The following is a 20,280-nucleotide window of genomic DNA, read 5'->3' on the forward strand; positions in this document are numbered from 1 at the left end:
ACTTAGACCTATGACGTCATATGCTAGGCAACTGACAACAACCTTCTCGACTCGTCATTTTCTTCGATGATCCTTTCACAAACCACAGCTAGGCCTAGCAAACAAGGATGATTTGACAATGTAGTCGTGTCCGAAAATCTTGGTAAATGTTCATTTTCTAGTCAAATATTGGCTTGGCTGTCTTTTTAATAGTATTAGCCATCTCATACAATTAAAAGTTGAAATACAATGAATGTCAATGGAATGGGAATGACAATCAAAACCTAGCCTCTAGCTACTAGGTAGGTAGGCCTACTAGGCTAGGTAGGCTAGTTCTTCTGTTATGTTAGGTGTAGCCTAGGACTAGTTAGTTAGTATGCCTAGCTGCTAGCTAGGGTGTACAGGATGGGACAGGGAGAATCCTAGTGATAGGCCTAATTAGCCCTAGACTAGGCCTAGGCTAGTATTAGTAATATAATAATAATAATTTTTCTTTAATTTAAAGATTTAAAAATGGCCACTCTTCAAAAACCAAAACAGCGACGCAACAAGAAAATTAAACCCCAAGAAGAGGAAAGTGAGCGACCAGCTTCATCATTATCACAAGGTACTGTACAATGGAATTTTAATATATAAATGCATAGAGATACTGTAATACAGTATCTCTATATGATAAATGTTACTTGATCTTTCTTTCAATGTTTTGTTTTGTAAGCATTTTGTTACATATTATATTACATGGATTACATATACAAGACTTAACAGAAATTGAGAGTTACTTTTCAGTTTTTGAATAAAGTTGCTATATATATAATTATATATTGCCGTGGCTAAAGATACGGTACCGTATTCTAACTTTGGTTTACTAATTAAAGGTACGGTAAAATTGCACTACGTCATAAGTACGTGTGTGACGTCATCGTGTAAGAACTTTGGATTTTTTTTCATATCGTGTCTGTAGAGAATGCCTATCGGCGGCGCCAGGCTGCATGGATGTGTGTGCGCTGATGAGAGTTTTATTTTTATTCCAAATGGCCTATTTTGGGCTATATTTTTAATTAAATTTTGTTTACAGATGGTGACCATAAACAACAAGCAAATGCGGAAAATAAAGGGGCCCTCAAATACTATGATTTAGACAGTAGCTGAGTCACAGAAATCACTGCACACATGCAGCTTGCCCAGCCTGGCACCGCTTTCCCTACACAAACAAACTCATATAATGAGGTTATAGTACGTCACGTGTAAGTAGGCCTACGCCTCTTTTGAAACGGTTTTCTGTATTCTAGAATTAAAATCAACAGTTTGTCCGTGATGAGTTTGTTCGTGTTGTTTTCCTGTGTAAAAACAAAAAGCAAGAAGAAGTAATACACAATGAAATCAATATTACTGTATTATGCTGCTGTCGCGTCATTGTTTCCCCACCATACCGTAGATATTGTCGTATTATTGTCTCTGGCCGAAATTGTCTGTGGCCGAAGTTGGCCTAATCCTATTTTAACATACGCTGGATTTAGTGTACAGTAGTACTAGGCCTAGTTACATTTTCTAAATCCTGGATCAGAGCTGTAGACGAGCAGTGTTCCAAGATGTCAGTAGATAGTGTTATAATTTGCGAAATTAAACTAGTGAAAAAATGGAATCCAAACTAAAGGTAAAGGTACAGTAATTGCAGCATTAAATGTGTACAGACATTGATAATAGACATTTAAATAAATATTTTTAGGATGGGTAGGTGATGAGGGAAGTGATTCACCAAAGCCTTCTCTGCAACCTTCAACAGCAGCTTTGGTGCCTTCACCACAACCATCAATAGCTGGTGAAGATGCACCAATAAAGAATGCTGGAAGCTTTGTATCTGTTAAAGAAGCTGCAGATCAAGACAAATCAATGAATGTTGATCAAATTGAGGTAATTTTTATAAATACCTGTAGAGAGTAAAGATTTCTCCTTTATTCACATACCTGGCATAAGATACTGTATGTCTCCTTTCTTTTTGGCTGTTTTACTTAATTGTTTTTATTTAGCTTTTTGCTTATTTTATTTATATCTTCATTGAGATACTGCCATTCATGATACCCAATTATTTTTTAGTAATTTGCCTTTTGATTGAAAAAATGTTGAAAAGTGCCTTGCTTGGCACAAGAAAATGAAAAAAAAGTACAAAATTATTATTTTTACAGGATGAACTCGAACACTTGAAAGAAGATGATCAACCAATTGCAGAATCAAATTGCTCATTGCTGTCTGTAAACGGCAACAAGAGCACTGAACCAAATGAAAGACCAGCATCAGCTACTAGTGGCAAGTACAGTGTAGATGGTAGCAAGAAGATTCCTTCCAATGTCATTGTACCATATGATGGAGAGATTATCACGCCTAAACGAGAATCTAACGAAGGTATAAGATAATTGATATTCTGAATTGTACAAAAAATGTTTTAATTCAATTTTAATTTTGTTATTGATTGCCATGTAAACTTCAAAATGATGTTTATTGTTTTTCAATCTATCTAGTTAACAATGGACATGTGTATTTATTTATTTATTTGATTTGACAACAGGTAGCTGGTGAATAACAAACAAAATACTCTAATACCACCTTGTGGTAATGAAGACAAAGATGAAAACAAAATATCGAAAAACCAGAATGCCTTGTTATTAAAATGTTTGTGAATTATTTAAATTGTTATCATTAAAAAAAGCCATTTTTATTGTCTATAGCTTGGAGTGATTCAAGTATGGTTGATCTAAAGAAAAGGCCTCAAACTGCAGACAGCAAACCCAATTTGAGGACACGCAGCCCTGGACAAGGTACTCACACAGGCAGTGTTCCGAGCATGCATACTGTTATTAGTATTGAAGAAGCCAAACCAGAACATAGAATTGATGATATTGGGCCTGAGACTAGTGTTAATGCTCTGATGCAAGAAAGAAATCAAGATGACAATAAAAGTCTTGTTTCAACAACATCTATTGTACGAATACCACCCCCACAGTTAGAAAAGGAACAGCAGGCATATGTTCCATTTTTGTATGCTCGAGATTCATTAGAGAAGGTAAGAATATAATAATAATATCTGTTTCATTAATACATTACATATAAAATAATAATAATAATGTCTAATGTTCTATATTGTTTTATTAGGTAATGAGAGATATGAAAAGGATGAAAATGAACCATATTAAAATAGTCTCTGACATCCAGGATGCCTACCGTGCAATAGAGAATGAAACACAGGTATTACTCATTTATTTATCTCTTTGCGTACTGTACATAAAGAGTACAGGAAAAAATTAAGGCATATAGGAAATATTCTTCAAACAAATGTGTTCTAGTTACACCATCAACTCTTCCATAACCAAAAATATAAAAAAAATGAAACAGAAATGTATTTATTATTTTTGTATCATCCACAGGCACAGTTTAATGTATTTGTCATTGGACTTCGTACAGATTATCGTGGAAAAGTAAAAACCTTTCGGCAAGTGGTCGAGGTTCACCGTGAAGAACTTGTAAGTCGAGAGGCTTACTGGCAAGAGACACTGCAAGTATGTTATAGAATTTTTTATGGAATACATTTGTTTTAGTATGATACATTTTGAAGATATATTCTCCAGGTCTGATTAATACTACAACCATAGAACACATAGTCTCATGACTGCTATGTTACATGTTTCAGGATTTTTAGAAATTTGTTTGTAATTTATTTTTAACCAATTACTACATACTTTCACTTTGCAGAGTTTAAGTCAGCGAAATAAAGAACTTTTAAAAGAAAAGCGAAAGTTACTGTTGATAAACAAAATGGAAATAGAGAGACTAGAAAAAGAGAAGGTAAGTCTTTTAATTCCTCTTAAAATATCAAAAAAATTGCAGGAGTAGCAAATGTATGCATTCTAAGTTATATTCAAAGGTTTTCAGATTGAGTGCATTCATATCACTTTTTTACAGGCTGTTGTAGTTGCAGACTTAACATCAAAGGTTGATGCAGAGCATCAGCAGGTAACCAACGCTTCAAAAGATCATGATAACATGTTAGATGCACACATGGTCGAGCTTAAAGAGATAGAAGAAACTCACCAACAAGAGAAAAAGATTCTTGAAGATCAACTGACATCAGAGAAAGAAGAGAAATTACGGCTGCAGAGAATGTTACAATCTCGACCAGGTGAGACGGTAGTAGTGGCTGAGGATACTGGAACGTATGCCGCACCTGTTGCTGCAGTGCTCATGACAGATGAGGAAAAGAAAAGATTGGAAGAAGAGAATATAAGACTAAAAGCTGAAAGAGATCAGATCCAACAATACAAGGATCAGTATCAGGAAAAGATGATAGATTCTCAAAAGGTAATAACAATGTAAATCTGATGATGTACTAATTTGAACTTTTTCAAAACCCAGCAGAAGACCTTTCATTTGCAATATTTTTCATTTATAAACAATTTTGTCTTTTTTTTATATGTATAGAGAATTAATAAAAAATGACCTATGACTTTTTATTAATACAATAACAAAAATTCTACATTTTTTATTTGAAAAAGCAATGGCATAAAGAAATAATGTTACTTTTGCTTGTTTATAGGAAACAGCAATGTATCAGGCTAAGTTCAACACACTACATCTTCAATACTTAGCAATCGCTAAAGTTTCTGAAGAAAACAAAGATAAAATTGATCAAGAAATCATGGCAGTTGTTACAGATAAGCAAGTAATGGATGAAGAACAGACAAGTTTAAAAGAGGATATAACGAAATGGGAAAAGGAATTTGAAGAAAGAACAGGAAAAACACCTACTGAAGCTGACAAGTAAGGCTTATTATTATCACTGGTATCTAAACAATTTCCTAAAATAAGAAATTTTCATAAATTACAACAATTAAAAAACAATAATAATCTGTTACAAAGTTTAACATTTTTTCCAGGCCTGACAGCGTTCATGAACTTGAAACACAACTTCATGAAGTTGAGATCAAACAGAAAGAGTTGGAAGGAAAAACGAAAACACTAACAATGTTAAAAGAAGGAAAGGTACCGGAGGTCGCAGAAGCTGATGTCCCTGAACCAATTATTAAAACAGTTGAAGTAAGTATTTTGTATGTATGATGTGAATGGAAAAACAAGTTGATCTGACAAATTGCTGTTTTGTCGTTAAAGCTTATTGTTAACTTTCAAATATAATATATTATATAACTTTAATCTCAGCTTTAATTAACTCTTGCTATTTCCTTGGATCCTTTGTTATGTTATTTATATTTGTACAATAAAGTTATCAATTCAAAATATTGATAATTGTTGAGCGCATTTTTCTAGATTTCTTTACACAAAAAAAGAAAATAAGCCATTAAATGTGCTTTAATTAAATGAAGATGATGCAGTGGAACCATTTTCACCAGAATTTTGAAGCTCACAAGTAGATAATTTTTCAATTTACTGCTATCGATTTAAATCCTCTTTTTGGTCACCATGATAATATACCTACAAATTGTCTTTATCAAGGTCACAGTTCCTGACCCAGTCACTGTTGCTGCACTTGCTGCAAGCCATGCCAAACTCAAAGATCTTGAAGAACAGTTAAAGAAACTTACAGAAACTGTTGATCACAAAGCTGTGATGATCAAGAAGCTAGAAAATGAATTAAAAAATAAGAAAATATCTGGAGCTGGCAGTAATGAGGTTGATCCAGGGTTAAAGGTCATTCTACAGTCTGTGATCAAACATGTAAGTGATTGTGTTTCAGAATGAAGTTTTTCATCTATGTATAAATTCACCTGAAATATTACTGTGTTGTGTCAATCACGTTTGTTTCCTTCATTTCAATTGCGCCTTACCAATTCATTGAATATAAATAACCAAATGATATTAATTTATTATCATACATTCATAGTGTAAATAAATATACAATAATTTTATGCAGATTCAATTAATCCATGAAAACAATGATCCTGCAAAGACCCAAGTGTCTAACCAGCTTACTGAAGAAGAAGCAGCAAAGGCAGGATGTGTTACAGCTACAAAAGACCTTCAAGATCAATTAGATGCCTGGGAAAAGTTGTACAGGGAAGAACATGATATAGGGCCTACAGAAGCTGATAGGTAGGTACACAATTTGAAGTTGGTGAGGTCGCAAGTTATTATAACACCTACAGAAATGTACTGTACTTGCATAGTATTAGTATTATGATGCTTTTTGTGTACTAAAGTATTGGTACAAATATTACTGAAGAGTGACTATTGTAACTATTCTAAAACTTAAAGTAAAATGTTCTTACCTGCCAATAGTGGCCAGTAGTTAGATTTGTATTATGAAAATCTTTTTCAAAATTCTATATAATTATTGTGCAATAACTATGCAGTGCATTAACAAAACTGTTTTCTTTGATAGGGATGCTTCTGCCCAACAACTCTATGCTTCTTTCGAAACTAGTCAACAAAAGCAAATGGAAAATGAAGTTGATATTACTGCATTGACTATGATACAAACAGGAGTAATCCCAGATAAATTTGGAGGTATCACAGCTATGTCATTCACTGGTATGTAGTATATTAGATTGACTGATTGATAAAATTAACTCATTATACAATTGGTTTATTCATTGTGTTTTAAACCTGCAAGTTGTGTCATTTACATATATGACCTCCACAATTAAATTTTCACATGGTCATACACAATACATTTCAATCCTATTCCCAAATGTCATAAACTTTCAGAGTATAAATATTTGTCGTATTCGATCAGGAAGTTTCGTTGTCAAGATTTGTTGAGTACTTTTTGTATTTGAATTGTAAATCTGTGCTCAACAGAAAGTCATTCGAATAGAAAACGTTAACAACGAAAGCTTTTTCGTTAAGAACAATCTTAACGCTCAAAATACGCCATTAAATAAGTACTCAATGGAAAAACCACTCAACGGTCCACTCAAATACGACAACTGTTTATATTCCACCAGACAAAATGTATTCATAATTACTTCTGATGACTAGAATTCAAGTGCTGAATATCAATCTCATGCAAAGTCACTAAAAACATTCTCCCAAAGGTTTATTTAGTCTTTTCAAGTAATAAGTGATTACAATTATAAATGATTTAAGATGCATTATTTTTTTTCAAGGTGTCAGTGGTGGTGGTGGTGGTGCCAATCAAGAGGAACTTGATGAGGCAAATGAGAAGAATGAAGATCTGGAGAAAGAAATTGAGGAGTTGAAAAGGAAAATAAATGAGTTACAGGAGGGATCTGGTGGAGGTGCTTCACTCGCTATTACATCTGGTATTGATGTTGATGATGATGACATTGAGGTATGTACCATCTTTTACTAGTGGAGCAGTGCACAGCATCTTATTTAGTAATACGTTCTGTGAATGTTGCTCCTCTTTCCGAATATTTTCTAAAAGATATAACTATTTTTGTATTTCTAAATTTTGAATGTTCACCAGTACAGATGTATTGTACATAAATGCTTGGCTTATGTGTACTTGTCAATAAATGTATATTCACATTGAACTCATATGGACAAATTTGATACCCAACGAAGTGTCCTTTTAATAGGGGTTTCCCTGAATAGGGACTGTTTGTGTTAAAAAATATCATACTACCCCATGTTTGTTTCATGGAAAAGTGTCTTGTACTGTATGAGTGTCCCTGAATATGGATGTCCAAAAGGAGAAGGTTTACTGTATACATTTAACATTTGAAATGGTTTGTTAAGGGTTTCAATGCTCAACTTGGAGACTTGCAAAAACAAGTCGACAACGCAAACGATGAACTTCGCCAAGAGAAATCAGAGCACGAAAAGACCAGAGATGAACTAGAGGATCTAAAATCAGAACTGGAGAAATTAAAACAAGAACAAACAGATTTGGAAGTAGAGTATGATGGGAAGATAAAGGCAAGCACAGTTGCTCTTGTTGCAGAACTTGAAATCAAGAATAAAGTAGGTTTTTTGTTTCTTGTTTCTTGTTAATTAAAACTCTCTATAGGAATTATTCAAAATCCATTCTAATGTAAGCTACAGTATAATACAAGGTAATCGTGAGTTAAAATTGTTTTTGACTTTTGCTGGTAGAACACCTTAGTTTTCAAGAAATTGTAATATATGATTTTACTAGCAAAGTTTAAAGTATTAAGTTTTTTCCTGACAGTCATTGGATGAGAGTAAACAACGAATTGATGAACTGGAGAAAGAGAAGTTAAGTGCGCTGCCACCAGATGTTGCTAAAGAAATCCAACTATTGCAGGCTAAACTAGTAAGCACTCTGAGAACTTTAGTTTCATTACACCAATATGTTACACATCCAAAAACCTCTATTACATGATCATTTCAAAAAGCATGTTCTGGATACAGATGTGAGTGTCTCAAAAAACCAATACAATAAATATGTTATGTAGGAAATTATAGAAAATGCAATAGCTGTAATAGTAAAAGTAATTATTGCTTTAAAGGCAAAATCTGAAAAGGAAAAAGAAGATCTGCAGAAGTCAAGTATTGGTGGCAATGCTGAAGTTGAAAAAATTAAACTAGAAATTGCAACTTTGAGTCAGAGTCTTGCTAAAGAAAGAGAGGTCAACCGTGGTCATCAAGAGAATCTGAAGAAAAAGATGGCAGAAAAAGACAAGCAGTTAAAAGAGCAACAAATAGCAATAGAGAAGAAATACCAACAGAGAGAGGATGAAAATAAAAAACAACTGAAGTCTTTGGAAAAGAAAATAAAAGAACTATCAGTAGCAGGTGTTGCAATGAAGCCTGGAGCAAAGGGTGCTAAGGTATAATAATGTATTTTATTTTTTAAATGTATAGTTATACTGTTCACATCTCACTACATATTAACTTGACTATAAGATCATGGCAATTAAAAGTCCTAACAGCGTACTAATAATTAATATGGTAATAAAGTTTCTACACAGTAGGTAGTAATAGTTGACTGGCAAATGATACAAACATCAGGAATCTTCTCCCAAATATTTTCTTCCCAGAATTATACCTTTACTAATTACTTATTAAAATAATAAATCAATTGTTAATTATCTAGGGTGGTGCTGCAGTTGATGCAAAGACAGAGAAAAAACTAAAACTTCTCCAAGACCAGATAGCAACATTAAAGAAGAAAGCACAAGAAGACCAGGCAAAAATCAAAGAGTTGACAGATCAACTTAAAGATGCAAAGTCTGATGCATTTGGAGATGTAAGTGATTTTACATTACAAGGTTTAAATTCATTTGGTAGGATACAAGCCACCCTAAACTCTATCTACACTATCAAACTTGATGTGACAAAACAAATATGATGTGCCCATATATAAACATGACGACGTCATATCACTGCCATATTTGGTCATATCACTGCCATATTTGGGCACATCACACTTTTTTTTTCGAATTTGTTTGATAGTCTAGCTTCTTATTTGTTACTAATGACAGACATTATGGATAAACTCTGTACATTCAAAAACAGGTATAGTTTTCCTTTCTTATGTTTTCTTGTTGTTTTCTAACCCTTACGTAGGTCATTTATTGTCAGTGACATATTACAACCATTTTTACAAAATCCTAGCATCAACAGCAATAAAATAGTTTGTCGCCAACAATGGTGTCAAATAAAATCCAATTTCTAGGCTGAACTTCAGCCAGTGATCTAATATCATTTTTAGTTATCAATGTTCACTTCACTATTTACAGAAACAAGCTGGTAAGAAACAAGAAAAAGCCATGAAGGATCTAGAGAAGAAAATAGAAATGGAAACGAAAAAGTTTGAACGAGAATTAAAGAAAGCAAATGAGTTGGAGGAAGAGCTTAAAACAACAAAAAAAGTAATTTACACATTGTTTATGAAGGCTAAAGTAAAGATTAAATCAGTTTTTAACTTCTGTTTCCCTCCTTTTCAAACAAATGTAATCTTATAAAGTTATATATTCCTTTTTTGCAAAAAATGCAACATTTGTTTAAAATAAAATATTTGATTTGTATTGTAAATATGGTTTCCTTTTGAAATGTATACTGATAACAATTACTTTATAATCTAACTAATACTAATACTCAACAAAATAAGGGATAATATAAATATATATCTTTACAGAACCAAATTTTAAATTAACCAGTATCATTTGAGAAGATTAACTTAATTAAGTTTGTTTACATGTGCTTGTTTTAGGAACGTGATTCTGCTAATGAGGAAGTCAAGAAGCTAACAGCACAGATTGCTGCTCTTGGTATTGCGGCAGAACAGGCTGTTGAGCTAAAAGAAAAAGCAGAGAAACTTGAGAAGGAAGTCAAAGAATTACAAGCAGAGAATAAACTAGTTACTGAAAACTTCAACAGTGAACGTGTAAGTATTTGTGAATAAATTATTTTCATTCAAACCCTCTTATCAGGAATGGATGTATTTTTAAGAATCATTATTCTCCAGTTTGTTTATTTTACTTTAATTGTTGTTTTAGAGCCCATTTAAATAAGTTCGTCATTTGTATAAAACATATTTAGTAGTACATGTACATGTTTTTTTTGGTTATTCACAAAATGAAAATAATTCTTCTCCAATTTGTTTATTAGCTTAAATTGAATTGTTTCGTTCTTTTAATTCTATCCATTTGATAATTTGTCATTCGAATAAGGATAAAAATGAATAATTGCCCATTTAAACCTGTAAATTAATTTAATTTATTTTAGGTTCTGCGGAAAAAGTATTACAATATGGTTGAAGATATGAAAGGTAAAATCCGAGTATTCTGCCGAGCACGTCCTTTAAGTGGTTCTGAAAAAGAGAGAGTAAGTGTTGTTTAAAACTTACTCAATTACTGTACACATTAGTTTCCACTGTAAACATGAATGATCTGGTGGATTGTACTCATCAAAAAAAATTATGGTCAGTTGGTCACTTTAATAAGGTCAACCATAATGATCCACATCACTGCTTTATTTCCCATTTGTATTTATTTCTCAATTTATTTTTGCAGGGTTGTAACATTATAGTGAATGCTCCAGATGAATACACCGTTTCAGTGGAAAGCTCACGTGGTTTGAAAGAATTCCAATTTGATCGTATATTTATGGCAGAAAATACACAAGAGGATGTCTTTGAAGATACCAATGTAAGATGTGTTCTGTTAATTATAACATACACATAATAATAGGAAAAAAATAATAATCAACATCTATAATATTATACATTAGAGACAAACAAAAGAATGAATGAAATAAAATGATCAGATTCAGTTAAAAGTCACCACAAAGCATAAGGGAATAAATATTACAAAAGTAAAAAGACCATCTCTAGTGTGATGCAGTTTTCCTGCCTTATTGGAGTATAAAGATCCAGATCCAGACCATACTTACACATAGGAAACATAAACAAAAAGGTTAATCCAACAATCCATGACATGCAATATATAAGATAAGTCATAGACCCGTTCAGACTAGGTTTCATGGGAATTTATCGCTAACTTTGGTGGGTAGGAACCAATTTACTCGGGTAAAATAACTGGCCCATAGAAGCAACTAGTGTATGCATTGTGTACAACAGATGAATATTATAACAGATGATGATAATATATACAGTAACTATACATAAATGTTGTATTGTATACTACTTTTCTAGAATCTGGTGCAAACAGCTGTAGATGGTTACAACGTGTGTATATTTGCCTACGGTCAAACAGGATCTGGTAAAACATTTACAATGATTGGTGACAGAGATCAGAAGTTTCCGGGAATTGCACCAAGAGCATTTGAGAAAATCTTTGAAGTAATTGAAGAAAACAAGTAAATATCAATGATAATTTTGAAAATTTGAGATCAGTACAATTAGCTCTACCACACAACCATACATTGTGCAAAAGTTGTATTACATGCAACACTAAATAACCATTAATTTGTAGCTTTTAAAATGTATCAAAACAGAACAAGCATTATAAAATAAGATATTCAACTGATACACAGCATTCTGATTAGTTCCACCATTTTTATAAATGACATTTGTTTTTATTTATTTCCAGGTCAAAATACTCATTCAAAGTTTACACATATATGTTGGAGTTGTACAATGATAAGCTGATTGACTTGTATGCAAAAGGCAAAGAGGTAATTGATTTCATTTTATGTAGATTTAAAACAGGTTTTTGAGTTACCCATCCAATACACAAGTAACCCACATCCCATCAACCACCCTACTCTCTGTCACTTACATGAAGCAAACACTTTTATTTGGTTTAATTGTAATTTAACCACTTTTTAAAAGGACAAACTTGATATTAAAAAAGACAAGAAAGGAATGGTAGTGGTAAATGGATCAGTCATCCTAGAAGCATCTAATCACAAAGAGTTGTATGGTCTGTTTGAGCAAGGCTCATCAAACAGACATGTGGCATCAACAAGTAAGTCAGAATTCAAAAAGTTTATGAGTGATGTACATTGATTTCCGTTACAATTTAGTTTTAAAGATGCAACATCTTTAAAGAAAATGTTTTACCTTTATCTCTAACTTTAATATTAGTGGGAGAATGTGTCTTAATACTGTGTATTTATTTCAAATTCTCAGAGATGAATTCTGAAAGTTCACGTTCACATTTGGTCCTGGCCATCATCATTGAAAGTACCAATCTGTCCACTGGAACTGTGGTCAAGGGTAAATTGAGTCTGGTTGATTTGGCTGGAAGTGAAAGAGCAGCAAAAACAGAAGCTTCAGCACAGCAGCTTAAGGTTAGTAGTCTATTGGATATAGACTGGAAACTATGTATTTTATAGCTCTTTAGAAATGCGATTATTAAGTAGATACCAGGCTGTTGCTAGCATGACGCAGACATCGTCTCATCTGGAAAAATGATCCTCCAATGCGTAGCTCCATCCTTGCCTTTTCTGTTTTTAACTTTGCACTACAGCAGCCCTGAGAGGTATAGAGGATGATCCACATCAGAGGTGGATTTAGGTGCAATGCACACAATGCTGGATTCTCCCCTTCACAGTAGGCTTAAAAGTGCTGACTGTATGTGAAATGTTAATTGTTTTAAACATAATATAAAGCTTCAACATAACGTATACCGATGAATTATTTCTATTTATCCTTACAGGAAGCAAACTCCATCAACAAGTCTCTTAGCGCCCTGGGTGATGTCATTTCAGCACTCTCTAGTGAGCAGTCCTTCATTCCATACAGAAACAACAAGTTAACACTTCTTATGCAGGACTCCCTCGGTGGTAACGCTAAAACGCTTATGTTCGTAAATGTTTCACCTGCAGATTATAATGCTGATGAGACTGTGATATCTTTAACGTAAGTCATTAATATTGTAAACATTATTTCAATTAGTTCTTTGAACATTGTGGAATTGACTGAGCTTTAGAATACAAGTAAAATATATTTGTTTTTAATAGATATGCGTCACGTGTGAAACTTATTACCAATGATGCCAGTAAGAATGCAGACAACAAGGAAATTGCTCGCTTGAAAGATGTAAGTAAACGTATACAGACTAAATAAATAAAATTACTAAAAACCATAAATTGAATAGTCTACATCCTGTTTCAGCTATGCCTAAACATAGTCCAGAAACAAAATTCATATTTGAATTTAAAAACAAGGAGATATACTTAATACATTTTTATATAAAATAAGCAATTAAATAAAACACACATTTGTGTTTTATAAATAATTGATATATCAATAAAGCTGATTTTTTTTTTTTTTAATGTGGTTTTAAAGAAGAGCTGATTTCAACAATTTTGATAAAATATGATGATTTTTTTTTTCAGGTTATCAATAAACTAAAAAGTGGAGAAAATGTAGATGAGGAGGTAGCAAGTTAATTCATCAACTTGAAAAAGAAAACAAAGTAATATAGTATGTATTTATTTAGTTTAAAATGCTCATAATAAGTTGAGGCATGTTTTATAGTAGATGTACTATAATACTAAACCACTGGATAACATTTAGCCATTTTGGTAATGTATACCAGACACCTTAACCTGACTTTTTTAGATTCAGAATAAATAAGAAAGATAACAACAACAAAAAAAATCAAATAAAAAACCCATCATTGAATCCGTCCTTAATTAAGAGAGAATTTTTATATTAAGATTTGTAGTCTTTCAAGTAGTATTTAGTACCATATTGAAATGGTTACATTTCATTGTAGTTTGATAAAATACAAGATTGTTAATTAATACAGTAGGCCTGCCTATAACTTGATCACTGTAATTTTAACAATATTTTGAGACATTTTAGTTTGTATCTTCTTATCTATCTAAATAAAGAAAACAGCACTAAAATGATTTTGCACATGACAAAAATTATTTGATAATTTGCAATAAACTATGAATAGATAAAATACACATTTTAAATTTGTCTCACAAACTGTACTGTACAGAAGTTTGTCAAAATAAATATTTTTATATTAAAATTTCTAATTAACACCTTGAATAATATATTTATTATTATATTATGAATAGTATATTTTGTAATTGTTTTACCTTGAATAATTGTTGGTTAGTTATGTACATACTGGTCCAGATAATAAGAATGAAGAATGTAACTATTTATTTTAATTAAATTGGTATTTATATCTAAACAGTCAAATGCATGGATAACTTGTCCAATCATTGCTTTTATGTATTTGAATATACATTTTTAAATCATTGACTGACACATAACAAGGTAGTAAATTTGAATGCACACAAAATTAATTTAACAAAATTTTAAACATAAATATATTTTTTAAGAAAACTGATAAGCAACAAAACCTGTTAAATATTTTAAAAGTTTGTTGATTACTTGATAACCATTTTAAATGTACTATGTATTATAGTTTCCATCATGCTCATTTATTTCATTATAAACACTTTAATTGAGAAATAATATTTAATAAATGATGCCACAAGAAAACAGAATTGTTTGGTTATTTATGAATTTTACTGAGTTTAAAAAAAAAAGATGGTATGAGGACTTTTACTCGCTTGCTTTCTGATATATAATTTCTCAAAGACATTGACAGAATATTACGTTTAGTTTGACGCTTCAACAACAATAGGAATATCTTTTGTCAAAAGTTAATAACGATGAGTTCAATTTGTTTTTGAGTCCCTACAGTATATTGAAAATCCCCTAGGCTAGGCCTCCTATCCTATGTATATGGCCTAGAGTGGATTTATTAGAATGGAGTTATTTGCCTAAACAACTCCAACATACTGTACAGGCCCGTAGCCAGAATGCATCAGAGGGGGGTTTTCTTGACACCAAGTATTTTGCGAGCGCAGCGAGCAACTGTAGGCTGGGGGCCTGGGGGCCGCCAAGGGCCCCCGGTCGGGGTCCAGGGGGCGAAGCCCCCTGGAAGCTTTGGCTCTCAGAGCAATTTCGGTTGTTTTAATAAGCTTACAGAGACATTTTTTACCTACTAAAATCTGGGTTATGCAGAGAAATTATATAGTATAGTATGGAAGTTAGTAGTACTGATCATGAATAACAGCTTTATTGTTGCAAAAAAGTATATTATATTAGGCCCTTAAGTAATTTCTTATCCTATAAACATAAAAAACAAATAGTACCGTATATTTCGGTGTACAAGTCGCACCTGTGTATAAGACGCACCCATAACGGAGACTGAAATATTAGTATTTTTTATGTAGTCGATGCATAAGACGCACTTATTTCTAGGCCGAAATTTAAACATTTTACAATCAAAACAATGGTATTTTAATAATAAAACAACGATATTTGAGACATATTAGAATCAAATGATATAATTTTGTTTGATTGCCTTTATTACATCGTAATCAGTCTCTACTTCAACTGAACGTTCAATGAAAAGGGAAATCCCCATATTGTTTCAGTTACGATGCACTGTGTGGGTAGGGCTAGCCTATGTCTATTTAAGTAACTTTAATTTCATATTATTTAAATATATACCTTCTTATTGTGTGTATGACCATTATAAAATCAATCCAAATGATGTTCAGTTTTTTGGGCTGATAATGAACCAGGAATATCATGTTGGGTAGGCCTATATGAAAATCTTTCCTATTTCCATGCATGCATTACAGCAATATGAGGAGAGAGCACTAACCATGTGCTCCTTGCCTGGTGGCCATATACACTATAAGATTAGGGGAAGCTACGTAACACAATAACAACACACTCTTTTAGATATCGCTTGACATACGAACTATTGACTACATGATTATAAAATTATGTGATTGTTGACATAGAGATGTAATAAAAATAAACCACCGTGATCAAGGGAAATAGTTATTGTGTAAATAAAATGTGACACCACCGTAATTAATAGACTCTTCCATAAATGTGTTGCGCGCTGTGATGATGCTGCATGCTGCTAGAATACACACCCGCGAGTTCAGAGAGTATTACTAGGCCTGGGTAGAATATCTAATGCGTACTGTAATATTAATTAATACAGTCGAGGATGACAATTTACCTTAACTAAAAATTCAATAAACTTGTTACCACACTGTGGTTAGACAGGAGTGAGTAACTAGCTAGGCCTACATTGCAGAGTAGTAGGCCTACACTATTTTTAATTAATTTAAAGATGTATTGTCCCTTTGACTAATTCCAAAAAAATAAAAAATAAAAGATTTCGAAAAAAAGTGGGTTATTTTGAAGTATCATAATAGTTATTAACTTTCACCAAAAATTTGTCGAAAAAAAATCATTTAATTGAAATACAGACGTTTTTTTGTTCAAAAAATAACTTTGACTTCCAGTCAAAGTTTTTGATAAAAACATATCTCATAATGCATTGCTCTTGTTTGGCTACTCTGTATGCATAATCAGAAAACTTCCTCGCGATCTGTGTGAAAACACCTTCTCAACCGTGACGAGTTGTAAACAATCCTAATTAGCACCATGCATAATGCATACTCGTGGTTTGAAATCTTTGTTTACTTTTGCTCGCGACGATTTTCCAGACGAAATGTAATCAAATTAATTTACCTGTTTATTACGTAAACTTGTTGTTTTTGGCTCGAATTTTCGACTTAAAGTGAACAACTTTAATATTAATTTGATATGGCCGATTTAAATTTAGAATATTTTGACCATCATTTTTTGTGTTTCAAGGGACAATACATCTTTAAGTATTAGTAGGTAATTAAATTAATTAGGGTTACATTTAGAGGTCAAATTTGCGTGTCAAAAGTGCGTCTTATACACCGAAATATACGGTAGGCCTACGTACACGTACCAATTTAACTCAGCACCATTTTTATTCAAATTTAAACAGTGAAATTCTTTGGTTTAATGAAAAATATTTCCAGGAAAAAAATAAAAATCCCCAAAAAGATTGAACTGAACTGAACGTGATCTTGTGCGTTCCGAAAAGCCCGGCCGAAGCACGCGATTGGTCAGTCCATTTTTCTGTCATATTTATAACCATCATCTCTCAACAATCTCTCGATCTCACGCTCAGCAGTGACTTTGACATCGGACAATCTGTATATTCGATCGATTTAAACATAGTCAATAGAAGTAAAATGACCAAAAAATCTGCTATAATTGATAATTAATTGCACGATTTTGGAAGTGGGGCCTTTGTTTTTCAAGGGGGGTTCGCTGGTAAAAGGGGGGGTTCGCCCGAACCCCAAAAAAACCCCCTGGCTACGGGCCTGCTGTACTTGTTAATTGTTATAATTCAATTACTTTGTTTATGCTTATTATTTTAAAATATAATGAGCTAAACCAACCTAACTTTAGCCTTGTTTAAATCATCCGCCCAGTAATTTCTAGTCGATACCGCCTAGCCCAGGCCTGACCTATTTGTGCAGTGAGAGAGGAATGGAAAGAGTAGAAGTCGGGCCTTCGGTTATTTCTAAATTAAGTAGGCCTAGGACTTATCTTAGATGGTAAAAGTATGTAGTCCTACTCTACATTAACTAAAATTACAAATAAAATGTTAAAACAATAATAATAATCGAAAATTAACATACTTTGAGAAGTTATTGACTGGCCATCTCTAAGAAAGGAAGACTGTATAAAGCATGATGCAGTGAGCGCGTTGAGTGAGCGCACTAACTTTTTAGTCGCTCTAAACCTATTGTGGGCGGAGCAACCAACCAACCAATCAGTATTCTTCCAACTACTGTCTGTTTTCTAAAACTTGTTAAACTTTCAACCAATGGCGGGAAAACAAGTCTTGGAGGGTAGTGTAATTAAATGCATTAATAACTATTCTAGAATCTAGATTATGGTACTATAGTTACGGTACGGCGGACAGGTTAAAGATTAGCCCAAGCTTAAGAAACGTTATGCGTATAAATTACACATACTTTACCTACTTACAATACTTACGTATATTTGTCTACTGTTGATCCCCATATTAATAGGCCTAAATAACAACTTAGTCAACAACACATTTTTTATCGGAGTGTAATTTAGCAATGACTTTTTCCAGTCTTGATATCTTTGAATCGTCTTTCATTCTTGTCTTCTCGACTGATTTAATACTTCTAACTTCCATTTCTCCAACGACGTTCTCTTCGGTTCTATCGATTGGCAATTTTAGTACCTTCTTACCAGCCAACATCTTGTTTTGGTCGTCATAGACGTGTTCTTTATTCAAAGTTGCCACATACAGGCTTTTCTCAAAGGCTTTCCGTTTTGATACCAAACTCGTTATTTTAATGGTAGGCATTTTCTGTTTTCTTTTTCTAGAGCGTAAATCGACCTTGTGGTTAATGTCATCAATTATCACACCACTTTTTCCGTCATCAATCGTTTGTAATGCTCTGTCGCATTTCATAGACACCATGATACAATTCTTTCCAACGTTACTAAAAACTAGTCCACCTCTCTCTTTCCCTGACACTCTCTTAGGATCTCCAAGTGTACCAGCAGTATCGATTTTTTCTTGGTGACGACATAATGTTCTTGCAATTTCCTGGTCAACACGCCCAACATTTTGACGAGGAGTCGTGTTTTCCTCATCATATACACAATCATCGTCATCATCAACAATGATTAAAGAATCATCATCACTATCTGTATTATAACATTCTGTCGCTGGAAGTTTCACGTATGGTGTCACTTTCGACCATTTACTCTGGAGGTCAAATCTTTCATTTTGTTCCAATTTAACGGATTTCAATCCATTTTCATATTTGTCAAATGATGAGGATAGTCTGTTCCTTTCTATCACAGCAACTGTTTCATTTATCTTTTCCTGTAGGTCGGCAACTTTTTTTTTTAATTGTTTGATTTTCGCTTCGTTTTTAGAAGGGATAGTGACCATTGCTTGTTGATGTACCTATACAGAAACATTTTGTGAATTAACGTTAACAAAGTATACACACTGACAGTAAATGACACTTTAACGACAATGTTATGATATAGATGATAGTACTACTACATCATGATGATAGTACTACTACATCATGATGATAGTACTACTACTACATGATGATAGTACTACTACATCATGATGATAGTACTACTACATCATGATGATAGTACTACTACATCATGATGATAGTACTACTACATCATGATGATAGTACTATACTACTACATCATGATGATAGTACTACTACATCATGATGATAATACTACTACATCATGATGATAGTACTACTACATCATGATGATAGTACTATACTACTACATCATGATGATAGTACTACTACATCATGATGATAGTACTATACTACTACATCATGATGATAGTACTACTACATCATGATGATAGTACTACTACATCATGATGATAGTACTACTACATCATGATGATAGTACTATACTACTACATCATGATGATAGTACTACTACATCATGATGATAGTACTACTACATCATGATGATAGTACTACTACATCATGATGATAGTACTACTACATCATGATGATAGTACTACTACATCATGATGATAGTACTACTACATCATATGGCAGCAAACTCAAAACTGCCAATTACAATAGTAAGATAAAACAGGACAACAAAAATTGAATTGTTCTTACTTCATCGTGATCTGGTCTTATATTAGAACACTTCCTTCTATAGTTTACTCCGGGTGCAGGCCTGTAACAGAGAAACAGTATTTACATCTCTCTTCTACAGTATTCATTGTTGTCTACGATATCGTTTGTTACGTTTAGTACCTTGAGGAATCTATAGACCTCCTTTATTTCAATATTCAGTTATTCATTTTTACAAAGTTTACGAAGAAATAGAGAAACTTAAACGCATGCTGTTTCATTATTACTTACTTAGTTTGTTACGTTTTACTTGTCAATGTTACGTATCATTACTTTTCTCTGTTTAGTGTTACTGTTAGATAAATAACATTTCTTATGTATGATATAGTATAATTA

The 20,280-nt window shown here is 32.7% G+C and overlaps 1 protein-coding gene across 1 annotated transcript; it reads left to right on the top strand.

Annotated features, from left to right (window-relative positions):
- Positions 1–72: 72 nt before the first annotated feature.
- LOC140062369 (uncharacterized) lies at positions 73–14,883 on the top strand. Its single transcript, XM_072108561.1, has 30 exons — positions 73–142; positions 485–586; positions 1,706–1,890; positions 2,163–2,379; positions 2,703–3,037; positions 3,127–3,219; positions 3,399–3,530; positions 3,724–3,816; positions 3,934–4,329; positions 4,565–4,788; positions 4,905–5,064; positions 5,479–5,700; positions 5,897–6,075; positions 6,365–6,513; positions 7,092–7,276; positions 7,687–7,911; positions 8,120–8,224; positions 8,421–8,741; positions 9,008–9,160; positions 9,654–9,785; positions 10,127–10,300; positions 10,642–10,740; positions 10,929–11,063; positions 11,570–11,733; positions 11,967–12,051; positions 12,209–12,344; positions 12,509–12,669; positions 13,038–13,240; positions 13,342–13,420; positions 13,720–14,883. Exons 2-30 carry the CDS (start codon positions 493–495, stop codon positions 13,771–13,773), a joined length of 4,890 nt encoding a protein of 1,629 aa, XP_071964662.1. The 5' UTR covers positions 73–142; positions 485–492; the 3' UTR covers positions 13,774–14,883.
- Positions 14,884–20,280: the final 5,397 nt, after the last annotated feature.

Source organism: Antedon mediterranea, chromosome 11, assembly GCF_964355755.1.
Source record: "Antedon mediterranea chromosome 11, ecAntMedi1.1, whole genome shotgun sequence".
In the NCBI taxonomy this organism is placed as follows: Eukaryota; Metazoa; Echinodermata; class Crinoidea; order Comatulida; family Antedonidae; genus Antedon; species Antedon mediterranea.